We start from the raw sequence: 15,045 nt of genomic DNA, 5'->3' as shown, positions 1-15,045 counted from the left end.
CAGGCCGGTGCTACAATGCCTGGCGGGCACCACCAGAGGGCACTTTGTTGGAGATCTTTTATTAAGTACGCCGGATGAGCATAGTAGGACAGAGGATGTTGTGTCATAAGATGTGAGATTGGTGAAGGCTAAATATAAGATCAACTATCGACCAGTTGCTACAATATAGTTAATGTAATCTTCCTGGTCCATGTTGAGATTAAAAACAGTGGCAGAGAAATTGAGGAACTAATGGCCCCTATCACTGTGTGAAAGTATCGATCACCTATGGGCCTGCTGGTAAGCTGGGGTCTATACGTCAGGTCCACATTTTTCATGCCTTGTGTAGTCATGGAGCAATCTGTTGGCATTTCATCAGGACCAAATATGGGAAAGCGGGTAAATGTGACCTAATCTTCTCCACAGCGTGAGGAGCTCTGTAACTCAAAGCCCTGTACCGTGCATAGGTGATAAGGTGCCTATTACCATCTTACTACCACAGGTGAGCGCTGTCTAACAGAGTGCACTAGATACGGTAACCCTCCTAAAATTCAGGACAAACTGACTTATCCAATAGCGAGGACGCCGCTCCAGAGGGCAACTGGTTTGAAAAGCACATGCTTCCTAGGGTGTTCAGTTAGAGATAATGTCTGTGGGACTGAACCTCCAGAACAGTATACTGTTAGTTGATTTATATGAAGAATGTGTATACTGGACTGTCATTTTCCTCTTCATCTCTTATGATATGTAAAATAAAACAACACACCTGGAGGCCAACAAATCTATCATACATTTAATGCAAAAATAGCAAAAGGCCAAGCAAATTAACATGTGACAATTGTCTTTGCAATGGACGAGAGCATCCACCCTAAAGCAAGTTGGAGTATATAATGCTAATGCTCCCCATGTATTTTTATACACTTTTCTCCTAATACAAGTCAATTAAACATGAACACGTGATAGAAACAGTTACTAAAACAACACTAATGAGTAGGAGGCAGGATCTTCTTTCGAGAGGAATGTGAGGAGTCCGTAAGGTGCAGATAAAAGATACACAAGCTGCAGAATTCACTGTTTCTGGAAATAACACTTCTGTTTGTCAATATTCAATTTACTACACGATGCAGGAAAGTGTGCAGATGGACTTCACTAAATAAAATGGTTCTGGGCCCTAATAGAATCATATAACTTTGCAGGCATATTAAGGCGAACAGACACATCAAATTATATAAGAATATTGTAATTTGGTAATGTAATATATCAATGCACGTTGTGGCATTGATGTGTATGATGTGTAAACAATTATCGGTATTAAAGAAACCAGTATATCCAGTTATGCTTTCTCAATTCCTTCTTCCTAGAGGCCACCACTGCTACTATCCAGCTGTATTCAACAGTGCCTCCTGTGACCTGGAATCCTGCATTTAATCAATACCAAAGGTTGTCAATACTTCTAGCCAACTCCGGTCACTGGTGCCACTCGCACCCCCACCAACCTTGGGCCTGTTATTCTTTTAGCTAGCTCCAGTCAGTAGTGGCCCCTTGGACCTGTCTGTAAGCCTACTAGCCAGCTCGTGCTAGTACTGACCCCTGGGACCTGTTATCATTCTAGCCAACTTGAGTCATTCGTAGCACCTTGGGACTAGTGATCATACTAACCAGCTTCAGTCAGTATTGGCTCCCAGAGACCTATTATCCTGCTAAGTAACTCCAGTCAGTAGTGACCCCTGTACCTTAAATCCTGCAAATATTCAAATCCAGAGGTTAACTCTACTGCCAACCAGTTCCAGTCACTATTGACATGCATTGTTACCCTGCTTGTAATGAATACCAGAGGCCAGCGTTGTTGCTAGCCAGCTCCAGTCACCAGTGGCCCGTCACATATTATCCTCAATAGGATCAATGCCCAAGGCCTGTGCAGCTGCTAACCTGCCCTAGTCGGTAGTGACCTCCCAGATCTGTTATTCTGCATATAATCAGCAAGGCTTCGCCCCTAATAACACTCACCCTACATCCGTATAGTATATTAGCGATGTAATTTATTTACATCATACAGTAGGTACCGCACTACACGATCCCAAAAACAAAGAAATTCAAAATTTGCCTAACCGTTCAGCACGCCACCTTGTCAAAAATGACCAAATCACACCAAGCACTATAGCCTGCCACATCACATGGCACATTCAGCCACAACATGACCAGATACCACGGCAGGGATTTGGGGCCATTAATCCTCTGTTCGATGCATGTATGCTGTAGATGCACATGCTTTGCATACTCCTGCCATCTTGTGTTGGGTCCGGATGTTTGCAAGTTGTTTCATTATTACCCCTCGATTTATATTCCGGCGTAAAAATTACCTGCACCACTTAACAAATCTCTATTCGTTTCATCCCACCGCCAGAACCAACCTACACGAAGGGATGAAAGACGTAGCCGAGTGGATGATGAACAGCCGCCTGAAACTGAACTCAGACAAGACGGAAGTCCTCATCCTTGGATCATCACCCTCTGCCTGGGACGACTCCTGGTGGCCCCCTGCCCTGGGCAGAGCACCCAAACCAACGGAGCATGCACGCAACCTGGGCTTCATCCTGGACTCCTCCCTCTCGATGACCAGACAAGTCAGCGCCGACTCATCTTCATGTTTCAACATCCTATGCATGCTCCGAAAGATCTTCCGATGGATCCCCACCGAAACCAGGAAGACGGTAACCCAGGCACTCGTCACCAGCCGACTGGACTGCAGAAACACCCTCTACGCCGGAACCACAGCCAAACTACAGAAAAGACTCCAACGCATCCAGAACGCCTCCGCACGACTCATCCTGGACATCCCCAGACACAGCCACATCTCCGGACACCTGAGAGACCTGCACTGGCTCCCCGTCAGCAAGAGAATCATGTTCCGACTCATCACCCACGCACACAAGGCCCTCCACGACCTGGGCCCCAGGTACCTCAACAACCGCCTGACCTTCTACACTCCCACCCGTCAACTACGATCGACCAGCCACGCCCTCGCCGCCGTTCCACGCATCCGAAGAGCCAACATGGGAGGAAGATCCTTCTCCTACCTGGCTGCCAAGACGTGGAACTCCCTCCCCATCCACCTCCGCCTGACCTAAGATCACCTCTCCTTCAGGAAGCAACTCAAGACCTGGCTGTTCGAGCAGTAGCAGACCCCCCTCCCCCAGCGCCTTGAGACCCTCCGGGTGAGTAGCGCGCTATACAAATGCCTGATTTATTGATTGATTGATTGATTGATTGATTGATCCCCTCTGATACTCTCCCTCTTTGCTCTATTTGTTTCCAATTGTGATGTCTTATTTTGCACCTGTTTATTACTTTCCTCCACTTGCAGCATTTCTAAGGACTGAATTTTCCCATTCTCTATAATTTTTATACTATCAGCTTGATTGTTTAGGCATTTATTTTTCATAACTGCTTGTACCTCCGATAGATCCTTATTAAATAGAGGGTAGAAGGGTTTTGTTGGAGACATTTGTTTACCCTCACCTTCACAATATGATATTTGGTCATCGTTGTTTCCAGTGTTCAATCTCACTATATCTGATGCATTTGTATTTTTTATACTTTTAGAAGCTTATTTCTTGCTTTCCGTTGTTTTTTCCTCTGTCTTTTTGATAGATGAACGTCCGGAGCTGCATCTGTCATTGTTGATTGTGTCGAGCATAGTTTTATCACTTCTTGATCTTTTGTTTTATCATCTATTTTTTCTTTAACAACAACAGTATTGTCTTTACATTTTATTGTACCTTTAGAGGGGCAGTCAGTCTTGATGGTTTGAATTCCCTCATTAGGAAAATTCACTTTTACATCGTCAATTATTGTTTTTTAAATGTCCGAAATGGTAGCTAGTTTGTTAATTAGTGGGCACAACTACACTCTGCATATGTAGATATTGGCTGGGATTGTGCCCTTACTATTAGATTATTTTGCGTTGTTATCTTCTGCTCAATTTCGGTAACAGAGGATGCCATAGCGCTCGATCTATTTGGACCTCCTTTTTGTTGGACTGATATGTTAAAGCTTCCAGAGTTAATTGCGAGGTTTTGAAGAATAAATCCCAAATTGCTCCTGCGTTCCCACTTCCTGGTACCTGAGTACCTGGGCTATGATGTTGCCCATTTATGAATGATAGGTCCTTATACTCCTCTTTTTGTTGTCCTTGACAATCATGTCCTCGTCACAAGAATTAATGAATTGTGGACTGCTATTGAAAACGTCTTTTTGATACGGAGTACTCCAACGCTGCAGAGTTTCTGGGTTGCTGTTGTATTCGTCCTTATTAATTTGAGATCCGTTATTTTGATTACATTTCGGCTGGTCCTGTTTTTACCTGAATTTATTTTAGACGAGTAAGATCTGATTTCAGTGGGGTATTGGCTTCCCTTATGATTTTCACCCCACCATTTAGTTCATTTGGAGCTTCTTGCTCTCGTTGATTTATTTGGCCCAAATTAGATGGTTTCCCTATACCGTTAGCTTTTCTGATTTTTACTTGCACTTCTATTGGCATTGGCTGCCTAGTTGGTAGTAAGTGCTGAGTATCTCCCATTGTTAGATTTGTGCATTTTGTGTCCTTTTGTTGTGAATGACCAGTAAGTGGAATAGTTAACATTTCTAGGTCCATTATTTGACCCCAGTGGTTGACTTGGTCCTTAGTTGAATTTGACATTCGTTCGACTTCAGCTTCAGACTCAGGGTGGCCTCGTTCACTTACTCCTTGCTTAGGGGATATAATATTTGTTCTACTCAGTGGTTTAATTGGAGTTTGAAGAACACATGGGTTAGTTAGCAATGTTAGCATAGCACCAGTTGGATCTTTCATAAAATCAAACTTTGACAGCTACTTTCCCAGTTCCCCAATGGACTATATGTCACCTGTCTGTTTTATTTTAAACATATTTAATATTAGTGTTTGTTGTATTTTTCTTTACCTTTTGATAGGAGGGAAAGGTGGCCGCTCCTTTCCTGACCTCATAATACACCCTCTAAGGTGAAGAAGTCTTGCTTCTTTCAGAGAATCAAACGGGCCAGTGACAAGACCAAACGGTGCTTTGATTGGACAAAAACACCTCCAAACACCTCCAAGGGAAAACACCCCCAAAGCACATCTCAGTACAGAATCCGTCGGTGCTGCTGGTTACTTATTTAATGAACTAATTAATCAATCAATTGATTAATATCCGGGCTCCGGGTAGGGCTGTAGTCTAGGCATGCATAGTAAATCAGGGGTCGAGGGGTGCTTTAACAGGGTCAAAGTCTATTGTCACTTTCCCCTTTGCATAATTTCTCAGATTTTGTATTACAGACTTGTTACAGACTCCAATGGCTCAGCGACTTACGGACGGATCAACCTTAACTACTCGCCACATGCCACACACCTCTTGCCACTTGTCACTCACCGCTCACTGTTCATTGCTTGTTCGTTGCTATTCATCCCTGTCAAGAGTACAAGGGAGAATGCTGGCAATTGTTCAAGGGCAAGAGCGGGATCCAGAGCCAGTCCCTCTACAGACGGCAGATGTAGGCACTTCCCTCCACTCCTCTGATCAGCTCTGCTCAATGCTTTGTGTATACATAAAATCAGGCGGCAGTTCCCTGAGTTCTGAGGAATGATTGAAGCGTGTGATGTCAGACCATAGATGCATCCATTCCTCATCGGAAATAGGACGGTGAATTAAGTCTTCCCACATAGACATATACCGGGGGCGTGGGGAAAGCACTGTTTTAAGGAGGAAGCTATAGATAAATGAGATCACCCCTTTCATGTTAGCAGTCTTGGTGAGAAAGGCCTCAAATTTTGTGAGAGGTGGAGTAGCAGCCTCCCATATCTGAGGTGTGAGGGCCCAGTGCATCAATTGGATATACTGATATCTTTCCGTGTTCTTCAATTCAAAGTGCCTTTGACATTGATCAAAAGTAAGGGGATCGAAATTGTGGAACAAATGTATTAGAGCTAAGCAGCCTCCCCTTCTCCGGGCATCAAAGGGTCCCTTATGTTGGGCCGGGGGGAAAGTTGGATTGAAATGGATTGGAGTGAATGCGGATGGAAAAGGAGTCCATACTTTAAGAGTGGTGCGTGTGGGGCAGCTAAGGTCACCCTGGCAGCCGCCTGGAAGAGAAGGGAGGCTCCAACTATTTCCCTATGGCACTCGCGTCTTTGGAGACTGCTTAGTCTAAACCGTATGGCTGATATTTTCAGGGATAATTATAAGAATTTCGAATTTAAATGGGGCCCCCTTGTCTCCTTCCTCTCCCAGGGCCGTCCGTCTGCGGTGTGTCCCTCCACCATCAGAGCCCGCCACCTCTTCCAGTTTTGATCACAATCCCAGTGTCGACAAACCTCTCGTTAGTATGAACACACCGCCACCACGGGTGGGGTGGAGGGTGGATTTTTTTTCTTTTTTTTTTCTTTGTTCCTTGTTAGATTCATAATTACTTATCCCATGTTAAGATGCGTTTGTCCACGCTTTTTGGCTATTCCGCATACAACACCTCGGTTGAGCAACCTGGAGAAATTACCGTTACAGAAGCCCGTTAAGTTTTCTTTAGACCTATCTGCAGGCTTAGCAAAGTTGCATGATCTTCTTTTTTTTCTTTTTTTATCTTTCTATCTCATCTCCGGGGCACTTAGAAGCTGTATCTTTCATTTGGCTTATCTAATAAGAGGAGGAGCTGGTTTATATATTTTTTTTTGTTCGAGTTTTTATATAGCGCGAACTTGAACCGATTAGGTTATCAGAGCGCTTTACATAGCACCAGTTACGTTACATAAGGACACACATTCATTTTTGTTAGGCACGGGGAGATTAAGTGATTTGCCCAGAATCACAGGATGTTTTAGCGACATTACCGAGACTCGAACCCAGTTCCCCAGACTTTCTGATCCCCTGCGTGGGACCAAGTGATGATGTAATTTATGCCTGTGGACTGTGGAAAAAAAATTAATGAACACATTTTTGACATAAATAAGGTGGCAGGCTAAAGGCTCCTCTGTGCCTTGCAGCAGCCGCCGCACGAGCAGCACCACAAGCGCCTTAGCACCGCGGTGCCGGTAGCGTCCGTTCGTGCCCCCAAAGCAGATCCGTAGAACTTAATGAGCCTGTATAACAGGACGCGGGTGAAGCAGGAACCGGTCACAAAACAAACCCTGGCAGTCGTCCCAGGCTCCGTTCCGCTTGCTCGTCAACTCCTCTTCGGCTCGGCCCCTCGGCTCTAATCGATACGCTCTGCACTCAACGCCGAATCACAGGCCGACAACAACTGTGAACACCAACAGAGGGAAGAATTGTGTGTTTCCCCCAGTTAGTGAAAAAAAACCAGCATAAGCATTGGCTGCTTCTGCTGCACCCAGAGTCTTGTGCGTCTTTTCAGTCTAATTTTTCTGTCTGGAAAAAGATTGTGTCCTGGTTTTCTGCACCCAGATACAAGTAGGTGGTAACTCAGGGCAGGGGAAAACGCCTGTTGTCCGTAGAGGAGCCATTCCCGTCCCAGAAATCTGCATTACAAATTAATTAATAGTGTATATTTTTTAATATCTGTTTGGTGCCAGTCCATATGACTTTCATATCTGCCTTTGGGATTCTATGTTGCAACTTTATAGGGTAAATGTATCCTTTGTGAGCTTAATAAAATGTTAAAAATTCTACAAATCCTCACTCCTACATCCAAGTACTCTCTTGCTACCATTCTACACTCTGCTCTGTCTGAAAAACAGCTCAGCATTTTCAAAATTCTGCATTGATTTGGCTTGTAAATTATATTTTTGGAAATGCACATGTATTAACTATTTAATTTTAATACTATAGGTGATTGAAATTACGGACGAAGAAAGCAAGATTTAGCACTAAGCAACTGAATGTCAGTGCCATAAGAAGGATTATTTAAAAAAACTGAAGGACATCCGGCATTCTACGTTTAAACAATTTCCAAAAATCTAAGTGTGGCGAGGAAAGTACTATACCTGTAAGTGAAGTCTCTAATTTTGCATTTCATTAACCCAGAGCAAAGCCATATCTGTGCACACAGCATCAGAAATAATGTAGAAAGACCGCTTCAGCATCCTCATCTGAAATATTATCAGAAAGACACATTGCCTCAGCATGACAGAATAACGTTCATCTAAAGCATCATGTAATTCCAGAGAGGAAACACACACTGCATAAAAGAAAGTTACAACTAAAGGTTTCTTCTGGATACCATCAAAGAAAAGACACTGAAAGAAGACTCCGAAGCTGACACGTTAACAACTAAAAGATTGGAAAATCACCTTTGTTCAACAACCGTTTTTACAGTTACGCAAGTTTGAGACTATCTGCTTCGGGATATAACACCTCGACCCACTCTGCTCACTCTTGCGAATACCTTAAAAATTCACCACTTTATTGTGTTAATGACCATCTCAGATTGTTTCCTTTTTATTGTGTACTGTTCTGTAATTCTATGTAAATCGCCTCAACATTATCTGTTGTGCAAGAGTGATATGTACAACTGTTAAATATAAAAATGGATTAAAGGATCACCGTTGCACTATAGGTAATGTAAATAAATCCTCATCTTCAAAACTACAATCCTTAACCTTACACCAAACATAGAAAGGGTAAAAGGAACTGATGTTCTGCGACTGGTGATCCACAATAGTACTGTGCACGTTCAAACGCCCTCAGTTACTGCCATTACATCAGTGCAAAAAGGTTTCAGGCGTAAATCTTATCTCACTGAGCATATGAGAATCCACACTGGGGAAAAACCTTATCAGTGCTCTGAATGCCAGAAAAGCTTTAGAGTCAAAGCGAGTCTATATCAACATGCATTAACCCACTCTATGGAAAAACCTTACCAGTGCGCTGAATGTCAGAAAAGGTTCAACCAAAAATGTTATCTCACTGAACATATGAGAATCCACTCTGGGGAAAAACCTTACCAGTGCTCTGAATGCCCAAAATATTTCAAACTTAAATCACTTCTAACTGCACATGTGAGATTCCACACTGGGGAAAAACCTTATCAGTGCTCTGAATGCCAGAGATGTTTCAGTGACAAAATGAGACTCACTAAACATACAAGGACCCACACTTGGGTAAAACGTTATCGGTGCACTGAATGTGACAAATGTTTCAGTGAAAAAAGCAGTCTCACTCAGCACATAAGAACCCACACTGGGGAAAAACCTTATCAGTGCTCTGAATGCCAGAAATGTTTCATTCAAAAAAGCAGTCTCACACGGCACATAAGAACCCACACTGGGGAAAAACCTTATCAGTGCCCTGAATGCCCAAAAGATTTCAAACTTAAATCACATATAACTGAACATGTGAGATTACACACTGGGGAAAAACCTTATCAGTGCTCTGAATGCCAGACATGCTTCAGTTTAAAAAGTAGTCTCACACGGCACATAAGAATCCACACTGGGGAAAAACCTTATCAGTGCTCTGAATGCCAGAAAAGCTTTAGAGTCAAAGCGAGTCTATATCAACATGCATTAACCCACTCTATGGAAAAACCTTACCAGTGCGCTGAATGCCAGAAAAGGTTTTGTAACAAACCGAGTCTATCTCGACATGCATTAACCCACTCTGTGGAACAACCTTACCAGTGCGCTGAATGCCCAAAAAGTTTCAACCAAAAATGTCATCTCACTGAACATATGAGAATCCACACTGGGGAAAAACGTTATCGGTGCACTGAATGTGACAAATGTTTCAGTGAAAAAAACAGTCTCACTCAGCATATAAGAACCCACACTGGGGAAAAACCTTATCAGTGCTCTGAATGCCAGAAATGTTTCAGAGTCAAAATCCGTCTCACTCAGCATATAAGAACCCACACTGGGGAAAAACCTTATCAGTGCTCTGAATGCCAGAAATGTTTCATTCAAAAAAGCTGTCTCACACGGCACATAAGAACCCACACTGGGGAAAAACCTTATCAGTGCCCTGAATGCCCAAAAGATTTCAAACTTAAATCACATATAACTGAACATGTGAGATTCCACACTGGGGAAAAACCTTATCAGTGCTCTGAATGCCAGACATGCTTCAGTTTAAAAAGTAGTCTCACACGGCACATAAGAATCCACACTGGGGAAAAACCTTATCAGTGCTCTGAATGCCAGAAATGTTTCAGTATAAAAAGTAGTCTCACTCTGCATACAAGAACCCACACTGGGTAAAAACCTTATCAGTGCATTGAATGCCAGAAATGTTTCAGTGAAAAAAGACATCTCACGCTGCATATAAAAACCCACACTGGGGAAAAAACTTATCAGTGCTCTGAACGCCCAAAAGATTTCAAACTTAAATCACTTCTAACTGCACATGTGAGATTCCACACTGGGGAAAAACCTTATCAGTGCTCTGAATGCCAGAGATGTTTCAGTGACAAAATGAGACTCACTAAACATACAAGGACCCACACTTGGGTAAAACGTTATCGGTGCACTGAATGTGACAAATGTTTCAGTGAAAAAAGTAGTCTCACTCCGCATATAAGAACCCACACTGGGGAAAAACCTTATCAGTGCTCTGAATGCCAGAAATGTTTCAGAGTCAAAATCCGTCTCACTCAGCATATAAGAACCCACACTTGGGTAAAACGTTATCGGTGCACTGAATGTGACAAATGTTTCAGTGAAAAAAGTAGTCTCACTCCGCATATAAGAACCCACACTGGGGAAAAACCTTATCAGTGCTCCGAATGCCAAAAATGTTTCAGCCAAAAATCTCATCTCACTGAACATGTGAGAATCCACACTGGTGAATTAAATTATCAGTGCTCTAAATGTCAGAAAAGATTCAGAGGTAGAGATGGTTACAAGCGCCATAAGAAAACACACTGTAGGAAGGTGGATATCTGACTATGGTTACCCCCAACTTTTTGCCTAGTGTTTAGCTGGTTTTCGACTTAGCCTGGGCCCTGAATAGCAGGATCCCAGGCCAACTATCGGCTCTCTCCTTAAAATGGACTCCATGTACCTTAGGTACATACACAATTGGATATTGGTTCACCTTATGAGTCCCTGTATAGTGTACCCTAGGTACTCGGGGCATAGGTGTAACCAAGGCCTACCAGGGGCTGCAGCATGTATTATGCCACACCTGGCTGGCCACCCAGACACAACTGGCTTTTCACTCAGCTGGGGCAAGGTTGTGTAATCACCCCTTGCTTAGGTGTAGTATTCCTATACCTACATACATATAGACACATAGTAACCTATAAGTCACTCCTATGGCAGGCCTTAACAATCCTGAAGGCAAAGTGCTTGGTTATATGTGAGATGGTGCTCTAGCATGAGCTGAGCCTGTCTGCAGCGTTCGGAACTGCTTCCTTATAGCTGTTCTATGATATTGCCAAACCATATACTCTTAAGTGCATTATAATCCTCGCGGTTAATGCTAACTTTGGTTTGGCTTTATCGAAACATGTCGTGTAAGGTGTCATACACTTTGGAATACTACCCCCTCGCCAATTCTGGCGACGGGGGTAGCATTCCGCCCTTCTAGAGGGAGAAGACATGTTAGTTCTGACGATCACGGTTAAAGTTAACCAGAGCCCCAGCGTTACAAAATGGACGCTGCTGCCCCAGACACAAGTCTGACCTTCTGCTGCTGGGAGTCCTTCCAGCGAGGGAGGCCTGGACAATAGGTTTCCTGCCTGGAGAGGTGCGAGCACCGCCCCAGACAGGAGTTTGTGTATTAGGACAGGGAGGGTTGAAAAGAAACACACTGCCTGGAGCACTCTAGGTGCTCCATGCATACCCCAGTTCAAACCGGTTGCTGGGGCACCCCTGCCCCAGCTCTGGCGCAAAACTGGACAAAGGAAAGGGGGTGTAACCACCCCCCTTCCTGGTCCCACCCATAGGAGGGACCTAGTAGGTAAACCAGCCCACTTTAGTTGTATAAAGATAGGAGCTGACACAGGAGACTTTAGATTAATCCTGGAATCGAACTGAAGACGAAACTCTGGACCCTTCGACATTCACCTAAGCTGAAGACTGAAGAATCTCCCTTGTGGCCAAGGAGTGACCACCCTGGGCAACCAGGCACCATCCAGCAACTCGACGGCTTGCTTTGCCCCCGTTCCCGCCGGAACCCAAGCTCATAGCCTGACAAGATCCTGACTCCCTGAGCCCTCTGACCCCACTGCACGACTCCAGCACAGATGAGCACCTGGACGGCGTTGGACCTCGTGGACCGGACATCTTGAAAAGTCCTTCTTTTTGCTACCAGCGCAGCTCCTGAGGCATCCTCGAAGCTGTGCACTGGGGACCGAGACACCCCGACAATGAGCACCACCTGCACCGAAGATCAGCCCTCCACACTCCACGTGTTCTGCGTGGGGCCCTTCTGCTTGTGTTCTACTCAACGCGTTGTCCCGGTTGCTGGCCAGTTGGCTAGTAGCCCTGTGACGACGATCCTTTAAGAAATCCATCGCTGGTCTGGTTGTTCCAGACTGGCACTTGCTTCCCTGAAAAGGTGAAGTACCTCAGACCCTCCTGGTCTGCACCAGAAGCCTTTTGTGTATCCTGCGTGGGTTGCCTTTGCTTAGGCTTGTTGGCTCCGATCTTGAAGTCGACCCCTCCTTCTGCGAAAACCTTCGTGGGACAGCTCCTCTCCAGCGCCTGGTCGTCCTCGACACCTCCTGGTCCGCGTGGCTGCAGAGACCAGCTTCACGACAGCACCTGATTGCTCCTCGACGACGTCTGGTTGCTTCCTGATTCCACCCGGTCACTGGCTAGTGACCTAGACTCTGTCCCCTCTGCTTTCAGGTCCTTCTTCAACTTCGATCCACCCTTGGATCCACCCGGACATCTTCCTCCTGGTCGCCTGCAGCATCTTTCTTCACGGCTCCATTGGAATCAACGGCGAAACCAGACACACTTTGACACCTATGCACCCGCAGCCCGTCGGTGAGGTAACGCGAGTACTTCGGTGCTCCTGTAGGGATTGACTATCCTAGTGTCCAGATTTGCTTGTAGTTTCCTCCTATCTAAACCGGAAGTGTCCTAAAACTATAATTACTTACCTTTTAAGTTCCCATAGACTTTCTATTGACTCCCGCGTGAGTGTTCCAACTCTGCACGCGCCGCCTGTGGGCCTCCTACTCCTAACCTAAGGGTCAGATAGTGTAGCCCCAGCGATTCCCTAGGCCTTCTCCTTTCACCAGTCGTGGTTCTTATACCACTTACTTAGTATATGGTTTTACGCGCCCCTAGGGCCTAACTGTAAATTGTGCTATTTAAAGTATTTCTAAGTGTAACTTGTTATGTGCTTTTGCCTCTGTCCTCATAAAGAGTTCAGAGGAGTGGGTTAGTGAATAAATACATATATATTTTATATATATCCTGTGTGGTGCCCCTTTCATTTGGTATTCAAGGTGTTACATATGGTAAAACAGCTGTAGAGTTATAGCCTAAGACTGCTCTGTCCATGCTACCCCTAGGATAGCTGGTCTATAAGGTGTCACGTGTTTGTAATTATACCTTCACACTGTGTTAAGTTAGCATGAGCTTTTTACAAGTTAAACACCATTTTCCTTTTCTGCTGCCTCTGCACACGGCACATTATGTTATTACAGCTTTTCGCCCAGTTGCATATTTTGCTTGACGTGAGAATAACAAGGTTTGCTTGATAATCTATGTCTGTACAGTGAGTGCCGAGGCCTTCAAGGTTTTCCAACACAGTGCTTGTTGTTCGAGTTGATCAGGGCACGGTCTAGACATAACACATATGCAGCTGTGACCAACTTTGGGTTTGAGCGGGTTTAATAATGCACTGCACAGAGAAGTAAAACACACTTGATGGAGATTCGTATGCTGAGTGTTGGTGCAGGAGATGATGTGATCCGTTTCTGCTAAGCACAAGAGGTATGGGTCTGCCCTTCTAAACCCAAAAGAGACCTTCTTTAGATATAATATACAGGCTAGGGAGGGTAAACTTACGTTTAATGTCACCTTTTACTATTAGCATTTTGACATGCTTTCTCCTTTTGTATTTTATGGAATAGTAACAATGCTGATAACCTTGTTCTTGATTATATGTTTCCTTGTATTATCTAAGACACTGTGCTTGAGAACACAGCATTAGAAATAAACATTTCAAAATTGCACGTGTCTTCATTTACTCCTCGTTCTGGACTGATGTGTGTATGACGAAAGAGTGTTCATTTATTCCACTTTACCTGAGGTGTTCTGAGTTCATGTTCTGGGTTGTCTAATCATTGGGGATGAGAAAGAACCAATGAGACATTGATTGCTAGTCTGGTAGGGTATTTTGGATACTGAGGTGAGTTTTTGGCACACCCTCATTCACTGAGGTTCTGGGTTTCTATGCACAGTTCTGTATAGGTACAGAATCCCTGCTACAAAGGTTGACTTTACAACCATCACCATAAGGGTTGTTTGGACTGGTGCAAGATGCTCACTAGAAGAGTGAACATCATTTATGTGTGTTCTGAATGTCAGATAAGGTTTAGTCTTGAATACAATGTCATTTCACATGAGAGAATTCACACTGGACTAAAACATTATACAGGAGGAAAAAGCCAGAAACGTTTTACTCAGAAAGAAGATCTCACTAAACATGAGAAATGCATGCACATGAGGTGAAAAGTAAGGCGTATCTTGAGTTGCAGAAAAGCTTCTAACAACCTGACTTTACATGAGAGAGCACATATTGTAGTTGCAATAGAGTTCATCAAGAAACTCTTGCAGGATAACTTAGGCTGCCCGCATGCAACCTCCAAAGAAATTTCAGACCTGGAAATATTTTTAATTGCAACAGAATCCACAATTTGAGTATCTGAAAGTCACAAAACTCTCAAGGTCTTTACTTTACACAGAGACGTTTTAGTGCTTGCAAAAATCAACTAATTGCCCTAAAAATCATAATAATAATGTCTTAAATTTTACTCCACCCAAAAGGTTTCTACTCACCTTTGTTTCTTAACATATGACTGATATCTATTTTTTCATGATAAGATTAAGCCTATGTGACAAAAAAACTCTGGCTGTCTACGCGGAGTTCCGCAAGCAGC

At 44.0% G+C, this 15,045-nt stretch overlaps 1 protein-coding gene across 7 annotated transcripts in view; it reads left to right on the top strand.

The window, feature by feature from the left end:
* LOC144806644 (uncharacterized) overlaps positions 1–14,116 on the top strand; it is a 352,101-nt gene extending 337,985 nt beyond the window's left edge. For 6 of the 7 annotated variants that reach the window (XM_078672964.1, XM_078672963.1, XM_078672966.1 and 3 more), the window contains one exon: positions 7,818–14,116. In XM_078672964.1, the coding sequence (XP_078529090.1) occupies positions 8,735–10,183 (1,449 nt within the window). In that variant the 5' untranslated portion in view covers positions 7,818–8,734 and the 3' untranslated portion in view covers positions 10,184–14,116. Of the gene's footprint in view, positions 1–2,403; positions 3,195–7,817 lie in introns of those variants that run through there. The other variant, XM_078672968.1, reaches the window with a different exon arrangement.
* Positions 14,117–15,045: the final 929 nt, after the last annotated feature.

Source organism: Lissotriton helveticus, unplaced genomic scaffold, assembly GCF_964261635.1.
Source record: "Lissotriton helveticus unplaced genomic scaffold, aLisHel1.1 SCAFFOLD_590, whole genome shotgun sequence".
Taxonomy (NCBI): domain Eukaryota; kingdom Metazoa; phylum Chordata; class Amphibia; order Caudata; family Salamandridae; genus Lissotriton; species Lissotriton helveticus.
This window is presented reverse-complemented; position numbering and strand designations above follow the sequence as displayed.